The sequence below is a fragment of the Spermophilus citellus genome, assembly GCF_964194105.1.
Source record: "Spermophilus citellus genome assembly, chromosome: 7".
Lineage (NCBI taxonomy): Eukaryota > Metazoa > Chordata > Mammalia > Rodentia > Sciuridae > Spermophilus > Spermophilus citellus.
Window position 1 is genome coordinate 103668925 of NC_138188.1, and position 14199 is coordinate 103683123.

The 14199-nt window shown below is 36.9% G+C and overlaps 1 protein-coding gene across 3 annotated transcripts in view; it reads right to left on the reverse strand.

The window, feature by feature from the left end:
* Positions 1–312: 312 nt before the first annotated feature.
* IGSF11 (immunoglobulin superfamily member 11) overlaps positions 313–14199 on the reverse strand; it is a 149974-nt gene continuing 136087 nt past the window's right edge. For 2 of the 3 annotated variants that reach the window (XM_081302340.1, XM_081302342.1), the window contains exons 5-7: positions 5963–6085; positions 4711–4861; positions 313–2506 (exon numbers count right to left, since the gene is read on the reverse strand). In XM_081302340.1, the coding sequence (XP_081158466.1) occupies positions 2065–2506; positions 4711–4861; positions 5963–6085 (716 nt within the window). In that variant the 3' untranslated portion in view covers positions 313–2064. The remainder of the gene's footprint in view (positions 2507–4710; positions 4862–5962; positions 6086–14199) is intronic. The other variant, XM_081302341.1, reaches the window with a different exon arrangement.

Here is a 14199-nt window from a genome sequence, read left to right on the forward strand (position 1 = left end):
TCAAATCTGAAGAGGGTAATTATAAATCCAATCATGTGTAAAAACTAGAACTAACTTAAATTTCAAACAACAAAAGAAAGATAAGTAGTTTTTGAAATATTACATGTTCATTAACCTGGTTATAAATATTATTTAATGGAATGGAAAAATGCATTTAACATCAAGGGGATTGTTAAATAAAAATAATATATTTATTAGTATGATAATTAATGACAACTTATTTTATATGAATAAAATTTTATTGAATTTTAGATAATTAGAAAGAATAAAGAAATGCAAGATAAATGCTTTTCTAAACAGCATCTGATAGTATCATCTTTTCTGTGTCATGGTATTTCACTTTTATTTATAAAAAAGTATAGACATTCATTTATTTAAATTTTTACAAAGTCAAGAACCATCAAATGGAAAAAAATAAGTAATGCTAAGGTAAATTCAGCTTTGTGACAACATTAAATGGTTGCAACGGTTAGGTTCCGAGTATAGCCCACTTGGGAAAATCATGTATACAACAACTGTTCCCATCCAGTCACTCAGAAAAGTCAGAAATCAGAAGTCAAGAAGCATGGTGGGAAGAGGTCATGAGAGCACATGAGGGAAGGAAAGATGTTCTTACTGAATCATGGGGTTGGTATCATAAATAATTTGGGAAACATCTGGGAAGAAATCACCTGTAGGTTTCTTAAAGTGTGATTAAGGCGAGATAGCCACCAATACAAGTATGGCCAGATCTTCATAGCACAAAACTGAATGGGGAGTTTGTAAACTAATCTGGTGAACTACAGGACCAACCAAGCCAGGTAATTAGTCACAAGAGGAGTCTCTTTACAATGGTGTAAAATGCATCTGGGCGAAATTGCAAACCTGAGCTGTCAGAGTGCAAACTCTCCCAGGAACATGCTGCAAGTTACCCTGTTTGTCTCAGTCTTGCCTCTTTTGCAAAAAGAATTATTTTGAAACAAACAAACAATAATCTTCCCCTTCCTACAATAACCCAACCTCTGTCAAACAAGGAAGAATTATGCCTTTTGAGACAAAAGGCATCAAGTGCTGCCCTCACTAAGAGTAACCTGGTGTCACAGCAAGGGAGACCTGGTCAAATTCACTCTGGGAAGCTGCCCAGGAAGGCTGAGGTCCCATACACCTGCCTTCCTGCTTCTGAGCTGCCCAAATAACCTAGCCCTTTTGTGTCAGACCTTCTGCTGGGTTTGCTAACTATAATAACCAAACAAGGTGTTAAGTCTTTTCACTGCCCAGTCCAATGCCTCTCATGTATTTAAAAAAAAAAAAGTTTTCTTTAAAAAAAAATACTTTTCCAGGAAATAATGAACAGTTATGCCATGGACCTGTAACAGATCCTAGAATAACACAGACAGACAAGAATCTGTCAATATAGCAAAATTCCAAATATGAAATTCATGGTTCAGGAAGAAATAAATAAATAAATATGGAGGGGTTTCTCAAAGAAGTCTCCTTTGTTTTCCTCCATTTCTCGATAAATTTTGTTTGTGTAAAAAGTTTTGATTCTATGTGACAGAAGAGCCATCACTGTTAAGACCAATATTAACCACTTATGCCATCCAGCCCTCTACACAATGAGGGACTGAACAGGCAGAGGCAGAACACATCACAGGGTTGCTCATTATTTTTTCTAAAGACACCTATTTTTTAAATAATTTCCTTATTAAATTCCATCTGGCACTTTAATCTCTTGAAATTATTAAGTTAGGCATGAATTAAAGAACAAGCCCATCTGGACTGTAGTTTGAGTTTTAAGTGCTATTCTGCTCTTATATTTCTCCTTGGCTTGGCACATCTTTGAGATGCAGCTTTTTGAAAAGAATCCCAGGACATCTGTGGTGGGGAGACAAGGCTTCAAGATGGAGCGTTCCAGTCCACTGTACACATCTTAGTGGCCAGTAACAGCACTGTCTTCCTCTTTGTGCTTTTGTCTAATATAATCGTAAGGAAAGTCTATCTTTCCCAGCACTCACCCAACCCACCCTTCCCCTTGTATGGAGGCATCCCATTTATTTTTTTCTGAACACAACCTCTCTTCATGTCCTATACAAGGGACCCTGCCCGACTCTGGGCTGGCACCATGACAGGAACTGCACCAATTCGCTCCAGTGTTGCTTGGCTGATCGTGTAGGAGTGTGTGTGCTGAGGCCGAGGCTTCCTGCTGACTGAACCATTGTTCCTGGACATGATCTGTGGTGAAGACCCTCTGTTGGCTGTCACTACCAGAGTCTTATGTGAACCCGGCACCAGATGGTTCCCATTAGCATAGATGGAGGGGATGTTGGCATTGCCTGAGTGAAGGGAGAAAGACTGGCGCAAGTCACTGAAGTGGTTGAATGACTCCATGTTTCTATGAACTTTTGGATTGTTGCTCCAGTATCGACTGTTGTAGGTGTTAGAAGAGGTCAGCGTGTTGTTCTCTGAGGAGGATATCTCTGTGTGAAATGCTTTGGCAGAAGAGCATTTAGGTGGAAGATCATCCTCTCTGAGAAGGAACAAAAATTGTCATTAGGATTTACTTCAGATTTATCCTATCATCCTACCCAAGAATCTTTTTTTTTTTTTAATGTTAACATTAGTATGTCTGAAACAAATGGTCTATCATGAAGCAAACATGGCAGCCATGCTTAGCCTCAGCTTCGGTACCCACTCCCTGTGAAACAATAGTCAAGGAATTCTTTCCTCAGTTTCTCAGTAGAAAAAGAACTATTAGATCTCTCAAAGAATATCTCTTCTAATATAACATATATATATATATATGTTTTGTGTGTAAATTATATAAATACATAATATATATGTATATATACACATACATACACACACATACACACAGAGAGAGAGAGAGAGAGAGAGAGAGAGAGAGAGAGAGAGAGAAAGACTCTAAATAGTCCATAAAGAAATCCACTGAGTGAATTGTCATCAAATAGCTACAAAAACAAGCTATAGGGCTGGGGATATAGCTTAGTTGGTAGAGTGTTTGCCTCGCATATACAAGGCCCTGGGTTCAATCCCCAACACCACACACACACACACACACACACACACACACACACACACACACACAAACAAGCTATATATGAAGAACTTCAAGAAATCATTAGTGTTGGCTTGATTTTATTATCATTTGGAGTTTGAGAAATCAAATTACTATTTGAGATTGTGCTTATGAGAGATGTTTCTCAGTAATTCTTGTTCCTCAATAACCTATTCCAAAACACAGCCCGAACTCTAAAGAATTATAGAGTCACTAGTTTAGATGTTAATTCATCTACTTAACATTTATAGAGTACATTCTTCTATATATTTCATGCAAAAATGACACCTAACTGGGGCTGGGAATATGGCTTAGAGTAAGAGTGCTTGTCTAGCTTGCCAAGGCCCCAGGTTCCAACCTAAGCACCATAAAAAGAAAGAAAGAAAGAAAAAAGACACCCAAGAAGCCTATGGTTAAACGGTGATGACAATAAGTGCAAAAACATCTATAAGTATAAAAATTTGGGCAAGAGGCTAAAAAGACATTATATGTGAGGAGGCGATGCCTGACTAGTCTTGAATTAAATCAAGAGATTTATTTAATAGATAATGAAAGAAGAAGGTGCATGGATCAGGAGAGTGCAGAAGCTTGAGCAAAGACCCTGATACAGGGAAAATAAAGGGTAGTATGGAGCACAGAGTAAGCAGGGCAGCTATCAGATCCTGAAGGCAATGCAGGTCCCACTAAGGAGACTGGAACCATTAAAGCATTTTCAACAGGATATGATATAATGAAAGCTGAGACTGAGCCTGTAACATCAAATCTCCATAAGATGCCAAAAGTCACTTTTCTTTAAAGATCATCTTGACATTGTTTTTGTTTTTGTTTTTTTTTTTAAGACATCTCATCTGAACTGTCTGGTACAGTGTTTACAGTTTGAGCGCTTCCTAAGGGCTCAGGTGTTGAAATTTGATTCCCATTGTGAGGTTTTTTTTGAGGGTGAAAAACTTAAGTCACTTTGGTATCTGGAGGTGGGGTCTTTGGGACATGATTCGGATTAAATATGGTCATAGGGTGGGGCTCCATGACTAGATCCTGAGAGTTTTATAAGAAGATGGAAAGAGACCACACAGACACAGACTCACACACACTCCTGTGCAACCTCCTCAAGCCTGCCAGCAAGGAGGCCACCACCAGATATGGCCTCTTTTCCCCTTCCAGAACCCTGAGCCAAAATAAAACTCTTTTGTAAACCTCTATAACAAAATTCCTGCCTCAGATATTTTGTAATAGTAATGAAAATCAAGGTAATACACTGTCATTTACACCAAAATAGTGTGTAAGGAATTAGTATGTTCTTAAGGTTCTCCTTCTTACTTTATGTTTCCATCTATTATAGCCTAATATTAACCACACGTATGAAGTGAATTTTTCAATTGTGCAAGTCACTGAACCCTACCTACCCGGAGATATGGAGAAGCAGAAAAACTTCTCATCTGTCTCCTTCTAGTTTGGTGTGTGATGGACCTTTCTTGACCCAAGGGAAAACGCTGAGTGTTATCATTAGGAAAAGTGACATAACACACAAGAAAATATCATGTGGCCACTTAAATTATCTTGGCCATCAGAGTTATAAGATTAGCAAAGAAATCTTGACTGCCAAAATGAACAGATTACACATTGGCTATGTAGGACAAATCATCTGACATACAGACCTTATTTCATTAGGAATTTCTTCTTCCTCCTCCTCTTTATGTTTGCTTCTCCAATAAAAGAATGCCCCTAAAATCAGTGCAATGCAAAAAATGATAATAACTGCACCAGTGCCAATGGCTCCAGCTATTAGTCCAATGCTCCTGGGCTGAGCTGCAAAATATATTTAAGGTAGATTTAAAGAAAAGAAAGAGGAAGAGAGAGAAATTGCATATACCCATACAAAGTATAAACATATGTAAGCTTAATTATAGCATACAAAACTGCCTGAAGTATCACATCCATATAAAGCTAAACCTCTGTTAAATTTTTTTGTGTGTCTGTGTGTGTGTCTGTGAGTGTAGTTCTGGGGATTGAACCCAAGGCCTGTGCATGCAAGGCAAGCACTCTACCAACTGAGCTATATCCCCAGGGGTGAAGACTAACACATAGTAGGCTCTCAACATCTGGTGAATGAATAAATCATTAAGCGGGGCTGGGAATGTGGCTCAGGCGGTAGCAAGCTCGTCTGGCATGCGTGCGGCCTGGGTTCGATCCTCAGCACCACATACCAACAAAGATGTTGTGTACGCCGAGAACTAAAAAATAAATATTAAAAATTCTCTCTCTCTCTCTCTCTCCTCTCTCTCTCTCTCTTTAAAAATAAATAAATAAATAAATAAATAAATAAATAAATAAATAAATAAATAAATAAATCATTAAGCAACTCACGTAGCTTCAAGAGAGCAGCAGCTGGAGCAGAGCAGGAACAGACAGTGCCTATCCAATTTGCCTGAGTGCCCCAAGTGAGCCTGGCACTCATGGGATACCTAATGATTTCATCCCAGCCACATTCCTCCCTTTGCAACTAGAATTCAAATAGCCCAGAATTCTCAACTAAAAAGAAATTTCCTTCACTGCTTATTTATAATCAGATACCCCAAAATCAGGCATATAAAAAGAATTAGGAAAAAACACAAGAAGGTTTTGCTACAGATATAAGCTCATTGTAAATTTATATGTCTATAGCACTATGAAATAAGAATTGGTTTAATTCTAATAATCCTGAAGAGAAAGACATTTTGTCATAAAGATCATCATATACTTAAAAAGTACACTGATATTTACAAAATATTTTCAACTATTGTTAAAATTGAAAGAATTTCTATTCAATCTTCAGACAATCTCAAAATAACCAGAATCCTTTGTTTACTGGTTTGACAAAGGTTATGGAGTTTCACACCCAGAGTTGGCATCATGATTCTACATACTTACGTGAGATAACCTGCAGATCCAAAAGACAGGTGCTGGTTCCAATGGCGTTAGAAGCCACACACTGATACAAACCTGAAGAGAGAGCACTGATGTTCCGGATAGTGACTGTACCCTGGACCTGGTCTGTCACAAAAATAGTAATCAAGTGAGGATTTGGTAGAATGAGTAAGAAAACCAAAGAAATAGGCGAAAGATTAAACTATAAAAATAGATACCCTAGAGAGTTGTCAATTTTGTTTATTTTGGGGGAAGAAATTTTTGGTTCTTGAACGTTAACAATTAAAACTACTTGTTAAAGACCTGAAACTAACTATCCTCAATAGCAGCAATTTTAAAATTCAGTCTGCATATTAGCATGTTATACCCTAAATTCTAGTGGCCTTCCCTAAGGAAAGGGTGACTAATGCTTGTTCTAGAGAATTTATGATCATTAGGACCATATTTTAATTCTGAGAAAATGCAACAACACAAAGATCAATTTAAACTCCATAATAATATCTACTTTATAAATGATGGAGAAAATCTATACCTTGTTCTCTAAGGTATAGATTGTTACTCTCTTCCAACAACTATTACAATTCTTGGATTAGCTCAGATTTTCTAAAAAGCAGTTACTAGAAGAACATGAGGTTTATTGAGGGAAACATCAGTAAAAGAAATAGAAAAGAAGCTGGAAACAGCAGGGAGAACCTTAGATTACAATACAAGTTTGACCTCTGTGAAGGGAAAAAGGAGAGTCTGGGCAGGGAGTGTCTCAGCCTGCAGCACAGCTTTATGGAAGATTCCATCATACACATGGAGAATCCTTGAGCCAAAATCATCCATTAAAGGCACCCCATGCCTTGCAAGAACAGGCCTGCATTGGTAGCACCACTCTGCTCACCACCAGCTAAGAGCATTGTGAGGGAAGCCTGGCCTTGATAGGAAGCAGAGGTACACTGAGAGAGAAGCAGCAGGGGCTGTCTATCACTCAATCATGCTCCCCACATCAGGAGGTTTGAGCAGTATATTTTCAAGGTCACCACACTGGTAGTTCCCAGGAATGTTCTGACAGTTCCCATTTTTGCAATTCATTAATATCACCATAATTTGATTATTTAGATCTATAAAATAATAATTTAGTAATAATAATAAAATATTAATAATAAATACTAAAATATTTTAAATATCATAAAAATAACAAAATAATAATAAAAATCCAAGTTAATGAATATGTGCCAAGCATTAGGTAAGCTTTTATATATATTATCTCAATTTTACAATGATTCTATGAAGTATTTTTATTATTGATCCCATTGAACAGATAAAGTGACTGATGCTTTAAATGAATAATAAGATTACAAAGTTGCTCATTAGAAATTTTAATTGGATGGCTGGCTGGCTTACCTCTAAGCTCTAGGCTTCTCTGCCTCCTTCCACAGGAAGGATAATAGATCCTGTTATCTCAGTCATTCAAAATAGCTGGAAATTTAGAAGTAGGTACAAAAAGCCTCCTAATGGCATAAGTTAAAAAAAAATCTGGCATAAATTCCAAACATGCCTGGGGTGACACGTGGAGCTAACCCCACAGGGTTGACTTATTTTTAGGTGAAACTAAGACTCAGTTATCTAGGTTCTGGAGAAGCCCTCATCTTTATCTAGATCAAAAGCAGATAGAGAGGAGGGGGTCAGCAAAAGCAGATCTGACCACAATGTGCATGTCTGTATCAGCTCCTTCATTTAATACATGCAATGTGTGCTGAGCACTTTCCTTTGGGTGGGGTAATTTTCGAGGATGATGATGCAATAGTGAAAAGGTCAAAATGAGACAAGAAGGAAAGCAATTACAATCAATGGGCTAAGTGCCAGCCAGGACTGGGGGGAACACACAAGAGGGGCTCTAATGAGAGCCTGGGAAATCAACAGAATATCGGGGAGGAAAAAACCACTGGCCCAGACTGACCCAAGTAAGAGCAAATTCACTGAAAAATCCCCACACATCAATGTCACAGGGTTGTCCTGCTTTAGTCAGCTTTAGGTCACTCTGACCAAAATACCCAACAAGAACAACTCAGAGCAGGAAAGTGTATTTAGAGCCCAAAGTTTCAGAAGTTTCAGCCCATAGGCAGATAATTCCATAGCTTTGGGCCCACTGTGAGGCAAAGCATCATGGGGAAAGGACATGGCAGAGAAAAGATGCTCCCGTGTCAGTAAGGAAGCAGAGAGAAAGGAAGCAGGGAAGAGTCGCAGGCAAGATGCACCTTCCATGGCATGCCCCCAGTGACCCATGTCCTCCAGTCACACCCCACCGGCCTACAGTTACACTCTAGTATATTCATTCAAAAGGTGATGGACTGATTAGGTTACAGCTTTCATAATGCAACCATTTTACCTGGGAATATTCTTGCATTAAGAGGAGCTTATTCCAAACTATAATACCTTCCAACATAATAAAATGGAGTGTGTGTTAAGGAATGACTGAATTATCAAACACACACATGAATTAGCATCAATATACAGTATAGGAAAAGAAGAGATTTTATTTTCGGCTTTTATTTAATAGGAGCAATATACTGTCATTTACACCAAAATAGTGTGTAAGGAATTAGCATGTTCTTAAGGTTCTCCTTCTTGCTTTATGTCCCCATCTACTGTAGCCTGATGTTAACCACACATATTAAATGAATTTTTCTGTTGCAGAAGTCACTGAACCCCATCTACCCTGGAGATATGGAAGAGCAGAGAAACTTCTCATCTGTCTTCTCCTAGTTTGGCATGTGTTGGATCTTTCTTGACCCAAGGGAAAGTGCTGAGTGTTATCATTAGGAAAAGTGATATAACACACAAGAAAATATCATGTGGCCACTTTAATTATCTTGAACCCATATTATATGATACCCAGGACAGGATACTTGCTAATTTGGGACATTTGGGTTGTATTTCACACACCAAAGTCAATATATTTAGGGTAAACTGGTTTGCCTTTGTATGTTAATTTCTTTTCCTTAAAAATAAAAACAAAACTTTCTGAGGATTTTTGGTGTCAGGGAGTGGGCACAGGAGGTGGGGTTCAGTGAATTTGCTCATATACTTGGCCAAGCCAGGATCAGAGGGTTTTCTCTTCTGATGTTAACTACACATTCTGTTAATTTCCAAGGACTTCATTAGCTGTCTCTTTTATGTGCTCCCCTAGTACTCCATATTCTCCAGCCCTGACAGACTTTAATCCATTTATTTTAATTGTTTGCTTTCATATCTTGTTAAGGTGAGAACTGGGTTTGTCTTATTAATCATCACAACACCACACTGAGAAATTACCCAGCATGAAGAAAGGTGCTCAATAAATAAAGACGTCTCAACCAACCTTCTTTCTAGTATCTAACATTTACCACATACTCTGTATTAACAGCTTTAAATGTCCCATTTAATCTCCATAACAAGCTCAGGTTCTATATTTCCTACTTTTCAAAGATAAGAAATCCCAGAGTAGCTACTCAATTTGTACAAGACTAAATAGTACACAGGTAGAGCCAGTCTATAAAATCAGATCTGTCCAAGTCCAAAGCTCATAATCACCATATGTACACTTGGCTCTCCAGTAAGACATTTATAAGTGCATCATTCTAAGGTACAGCTATAGGATATTTCCTTACCAAGCAATACTCCAATGCTGTTAGTATTAAAATTAAGCCATCTGCCTAACTCCCTCTTCTACACATGTCCTAACGTCATCATGCAAGAAAACCATAATCTCTGGGCAACCAACCCCACAATTCCACATAATGTTCTTTTTTCTTCTTTATTTTCTCTTGAGTCCTCAAATTCTAGAAATTTGATCAGCTCACACCAAACCAGTAATTTTGTTGGCATTTCCAGAAACAATTTGGGAAATTTTAAACAGCTGCTCTAACCAGCATTCTGGCATGTAGAAAGCTAAACTCTAAAGATTACTGCTTTAAAAAGTTATTTTTAAAAGGTGAAGTCATTATTCTCCCTTTGTCTCTACAGATGCAGACAATGTGAACGTGTTGCTAGAAAGTGCTATTAAATGAGTCTGACATACCATGGTAGAGCTAACTCATAGTGTTATCAGGGAATGAGACATACACTTTGAAGAAAGGATTAACCACCATCAGAACAGGCCTGTTTATGTATACCAGGCAAAGCAGACACAGGAGGACTCTTCAGTAAATACCAGACTGTCTGCAGCCACAAAGCACACAGCCCTTTCCGAAAGTAGCAAGGCTAATTCCTCAATCTGTCACTTATCTGGACCTGCTCTGGTACACAAGTAATTCTCTAAAATCAAGTTACTTCTTTGATGATCTTTTTTTTTTTTTTTATTTTAAGAATGGGGAAAGTTCAATTGTGTGGAACTGGTTTGGAAAGCTCAAAGGATATTAAGCCCTACAGTTTTACTTCATACTAGTATTTATCTTATATAAACAATGCACCTAAGCCATAACACCCTTCAGAAAGAGAAAGAAACAAATGTAAGGGTACGTTTCCAATTCTACCATTTCTACTTAATTCAAGAACCCCACCTCTGGCTTACTAATCAATAATGCATCAGCTAAGAGCATGTATTCCAGATCTAGATGGCCTGAAATCTGTTTTACCTTCTACTAGTTAGGTGGTCTTTAGGGTTTTGCCTGTTCTTCATCTGTGTTTTAGCATCCTCATCCTTATAACATGGAGCTAGCAAAGTGTCCTTACATCAGAGGGCACTATGATAACTAAATGAGATAATGCATATTGATGGGCTTAATATAGTATCTGGTAATATTTCCATGTGGGAATTCCTTGGAAATTTTTGCATATTTTTGAATCATGAGAAAAATCTGTCAAGAAATTTGGAAAATATCTAGTATCTTGAAATTCCCAACAAATATTAAACTTCATTATTTGAGGATGAGAGATAAGAAATACTGACTCATAAATTATTTTGTATTTTCATATGATTTATGCATTTTAAATAATAATGAATACCCATAATAATAAACAGTAAATTATTTCTTATATAAAAAGCTCAAAAACATTCTGTTAAAAAGACACAATATTAAATATGTGGTTTATTATTATTTGAACATATTTTGACAAAATTACATATTTTAATAATATGTAAAACTGATCTCAACTTGAAACAGACATTTGATGATAAAAATTTGTAAAAATAAAAAAGGAAACAGTAACACAAAATAAATGTCAAATAAAATCTATTTAAAAACTTTAAATACCACAAATACTTAATATTTAAACTCCATCACTCTGAAAGAAAAGTTTAAAATAATATATTGCAATAAAACATATTAATCAATAGTCTGATCCTTGCTTGTTCTCTAAACTTATTTAACATGCAAGGAATTTAGGTGTTATCTTTGAAACTGTAGGTGTTTCTTGACATAAAGCAAGAAAAGATATCCAGATGTGCATTTTAGAAACAACATCAGTAATCAGGGTGAAGAATTGGCAACCAGATCATAAATGGGAAGTTTTGATAATAGCTCTATCAGGAAGTGAAGAAAGCCTGCACTAAATCTTTAGTGAGAGATAGAAAAGAGATAGGGGTTAGGATTCAGGAGAGACTGAAGATTGACTGTGTGTGAGGACTAGTTAAATGCTGGAACTCAGGAAAGAGAGTTAATTCAGTTTTCCGTTGTGGTGATCTGAATGAACACTAATGGTATCAACTCAGAGAACTAATTTGTACATGTTTGCTTGAGGGAGGTAATGAGTGAGTGAGTGATCTCCTGGGACCTCTAGGTGGAAATTGAAATGATAATGGTAACATTAAAACCTAGACCAAAAATTAAGAAATAATTTTAAAATACCTCTTACTGAGACTGCTCAGTGGTAGAGCACTTGCCTAGCACAAGCAAGACCTTGGGCTCTATCCCCAGCACCGCCAAGAAAACAATGCCACAACATCAAAAAGAAATACCTCTTATAACTTATAGAAATTATACCTCCTAAAATATATTGGGCTAAAATTAAATCAAAGTTACAAATGTAAAACAACTTAAATATTCAACAAGAAGAGGATATATACAATATATTCCTACAAATGAGTCATAGATTTTTTTGTGGGAAATGGTCCCTAATATATTCTTTCATTAAAGGAATCAGATTATAAAACAATACTGACATAAAACCACTTAAAAGAAAAAATGGTACACAGACAAAAGATTGGCAATAATAAAGCACAATGTTGGCTTAGCTATCTTGTGATGAGTATTACTTGTAGAAATGTAAAACCATGCTGAGAACACCCCTGTAACACCAGCAACTTCAGAGGCTGAAACGGGAGGAACTTAAATCAGAAGCCAGCCTCAGAACTTAGGGAGATCTTGTCTCAAAACTAAAAAAAAAAAAAAAAATCTGGGGATTTAGCTTGGTGGTAAAGAGCCTCTGGGTTCAATCCCAAGTACCATTGAGAAAGAGAGAAGGAAAACATGTTTGTATTACCAAGAAGGAACTCATAGGACACTGTTTACTGTGTTCTTTAACCTACCTGCTGATTACCAGATTTTTCTCTACCTACTTTTTTAATGTAATGTTAAGATTTTGTGATTGTGGATAACTTTAAATCATAAAAAATCACTACAAACTAGTAGGTCTGACTTCCAGCTGAGACAATGTGGTGGCCTTAGCTAATGTGTAGTTCTTTCTAACTAACCTCCCCCCCAATGTGCAGTTAACAATAATTATAAATATTCATCCAAGCTTTTGTAAGAAAGATAAGAGATATCCCACAGGAGCCGGAAACAAAGTCAGAAATGAAGGGTGGATATAGGTCTAGAAAGACAGTGGTTATGGTTTCAATGGCCACACAGCAACAGAAGAAAGCCACTTGGTCTTTGGTCCCTATGGATGGGACTAAACTCAGGCCTCAATTTAGAGCCAAGACTTTGAATGCGGTACACCTTCAGTGAAAGGAGAACTAGGATTCCTCCAATTTGCTCAAGTAATAGTAATCACTGAAACATCTAATATTTACTGAGCATAATTTACCATGTGCCAAGCTAAATATTTAATTTGGAAAAGTACAAATAATGCAAAAAAGCATATTAAACATAGAGGAAAAAATGATAAACTATTATAAACTTATAACCTCTTATAACTTATAGAAATTATAAGTAATGAAGTAATTGAAGTAATCTAATGACATAAGCTCAAGTTGGGTAAGGAAAAGTGGCATAACTGCAAGAATAAATTTACAAGTCTGCATCACTCCCACTGTGTGATTTTTTTTTTCTTCTGGTATTGGCAGTTCAACCCAGGGCACTTTACCATTGAATTACATGTTCAGCCCTTTTTAATTTTTATTATTATTTTTTTAATTTTGAGACAGGGTCTCACTAAGTTGCCTTAGCTGGCCTTGAACCTGTGATCTTCCTGTCTCATTCTTCCAAACAACTAGGATTACAAATATGTTCCTGGTTTACTGTGTGATTTTTTTTAATTTATTTTTTAGTTGTAGTTGGACACAACAACATTAAACTGGCCTCTAGTGAGGTCCCAATGGAAGGAGCTCATGTGGTAGCAAGAGATCACATCACTAGAAAAAAGTCAGAGAGCAAGTCAGGGGTCAGGTTTGCTTCTACAACTCACTCACACAAGAGTTCAGGGGTTACACAAGAGCTACCTAAATCCTTGCTAGACCCTACTTCTTAAAGGTCCCACCACCACACTGAGGACCAACCTCCAACACATGAACCTTTGAGAAACACACTCAATCTATATCAAAACCATAGCAGTCTTTTTCAATCTGGAACAATTTTGTCTTTACATTTTTTTGGTCTGATGTTTCCTTGTTATTGGATTCAGGTTATGTGTTTTTGACAGGAAAGCCACAGAAATGATTTTGCATCCTCCTCAGTACATAAATTAGTAAGCATGTGATTATCAGTTTATCACAATACTGGTGATGTTTACTCTGGTCACGTCAGTGTTATTACCAGGTTGTCTCCCCATTATAAACTAACTACATTCTTTGTAACTAATAAGTAATTTGTGGGGACGTACTTGGGAATTATGTAAATTAAGCCTGTTCCTTGTCAAACCTTTGTTTGTCATTATGCTATTAATCTGTATGCATTAGTCAGCATTCTGCTGAAGGATAATGCTTTCCCTTTACCCCCACTTATATGTGTTTATTGGTTCTTCCTCCTCTATGGGCTATACATTTATTTTAATGTTCAAATTCTCCCAGATTTTGCCAAAGGGAGCTCCATCAAGATAGCATTTACACACAGGGG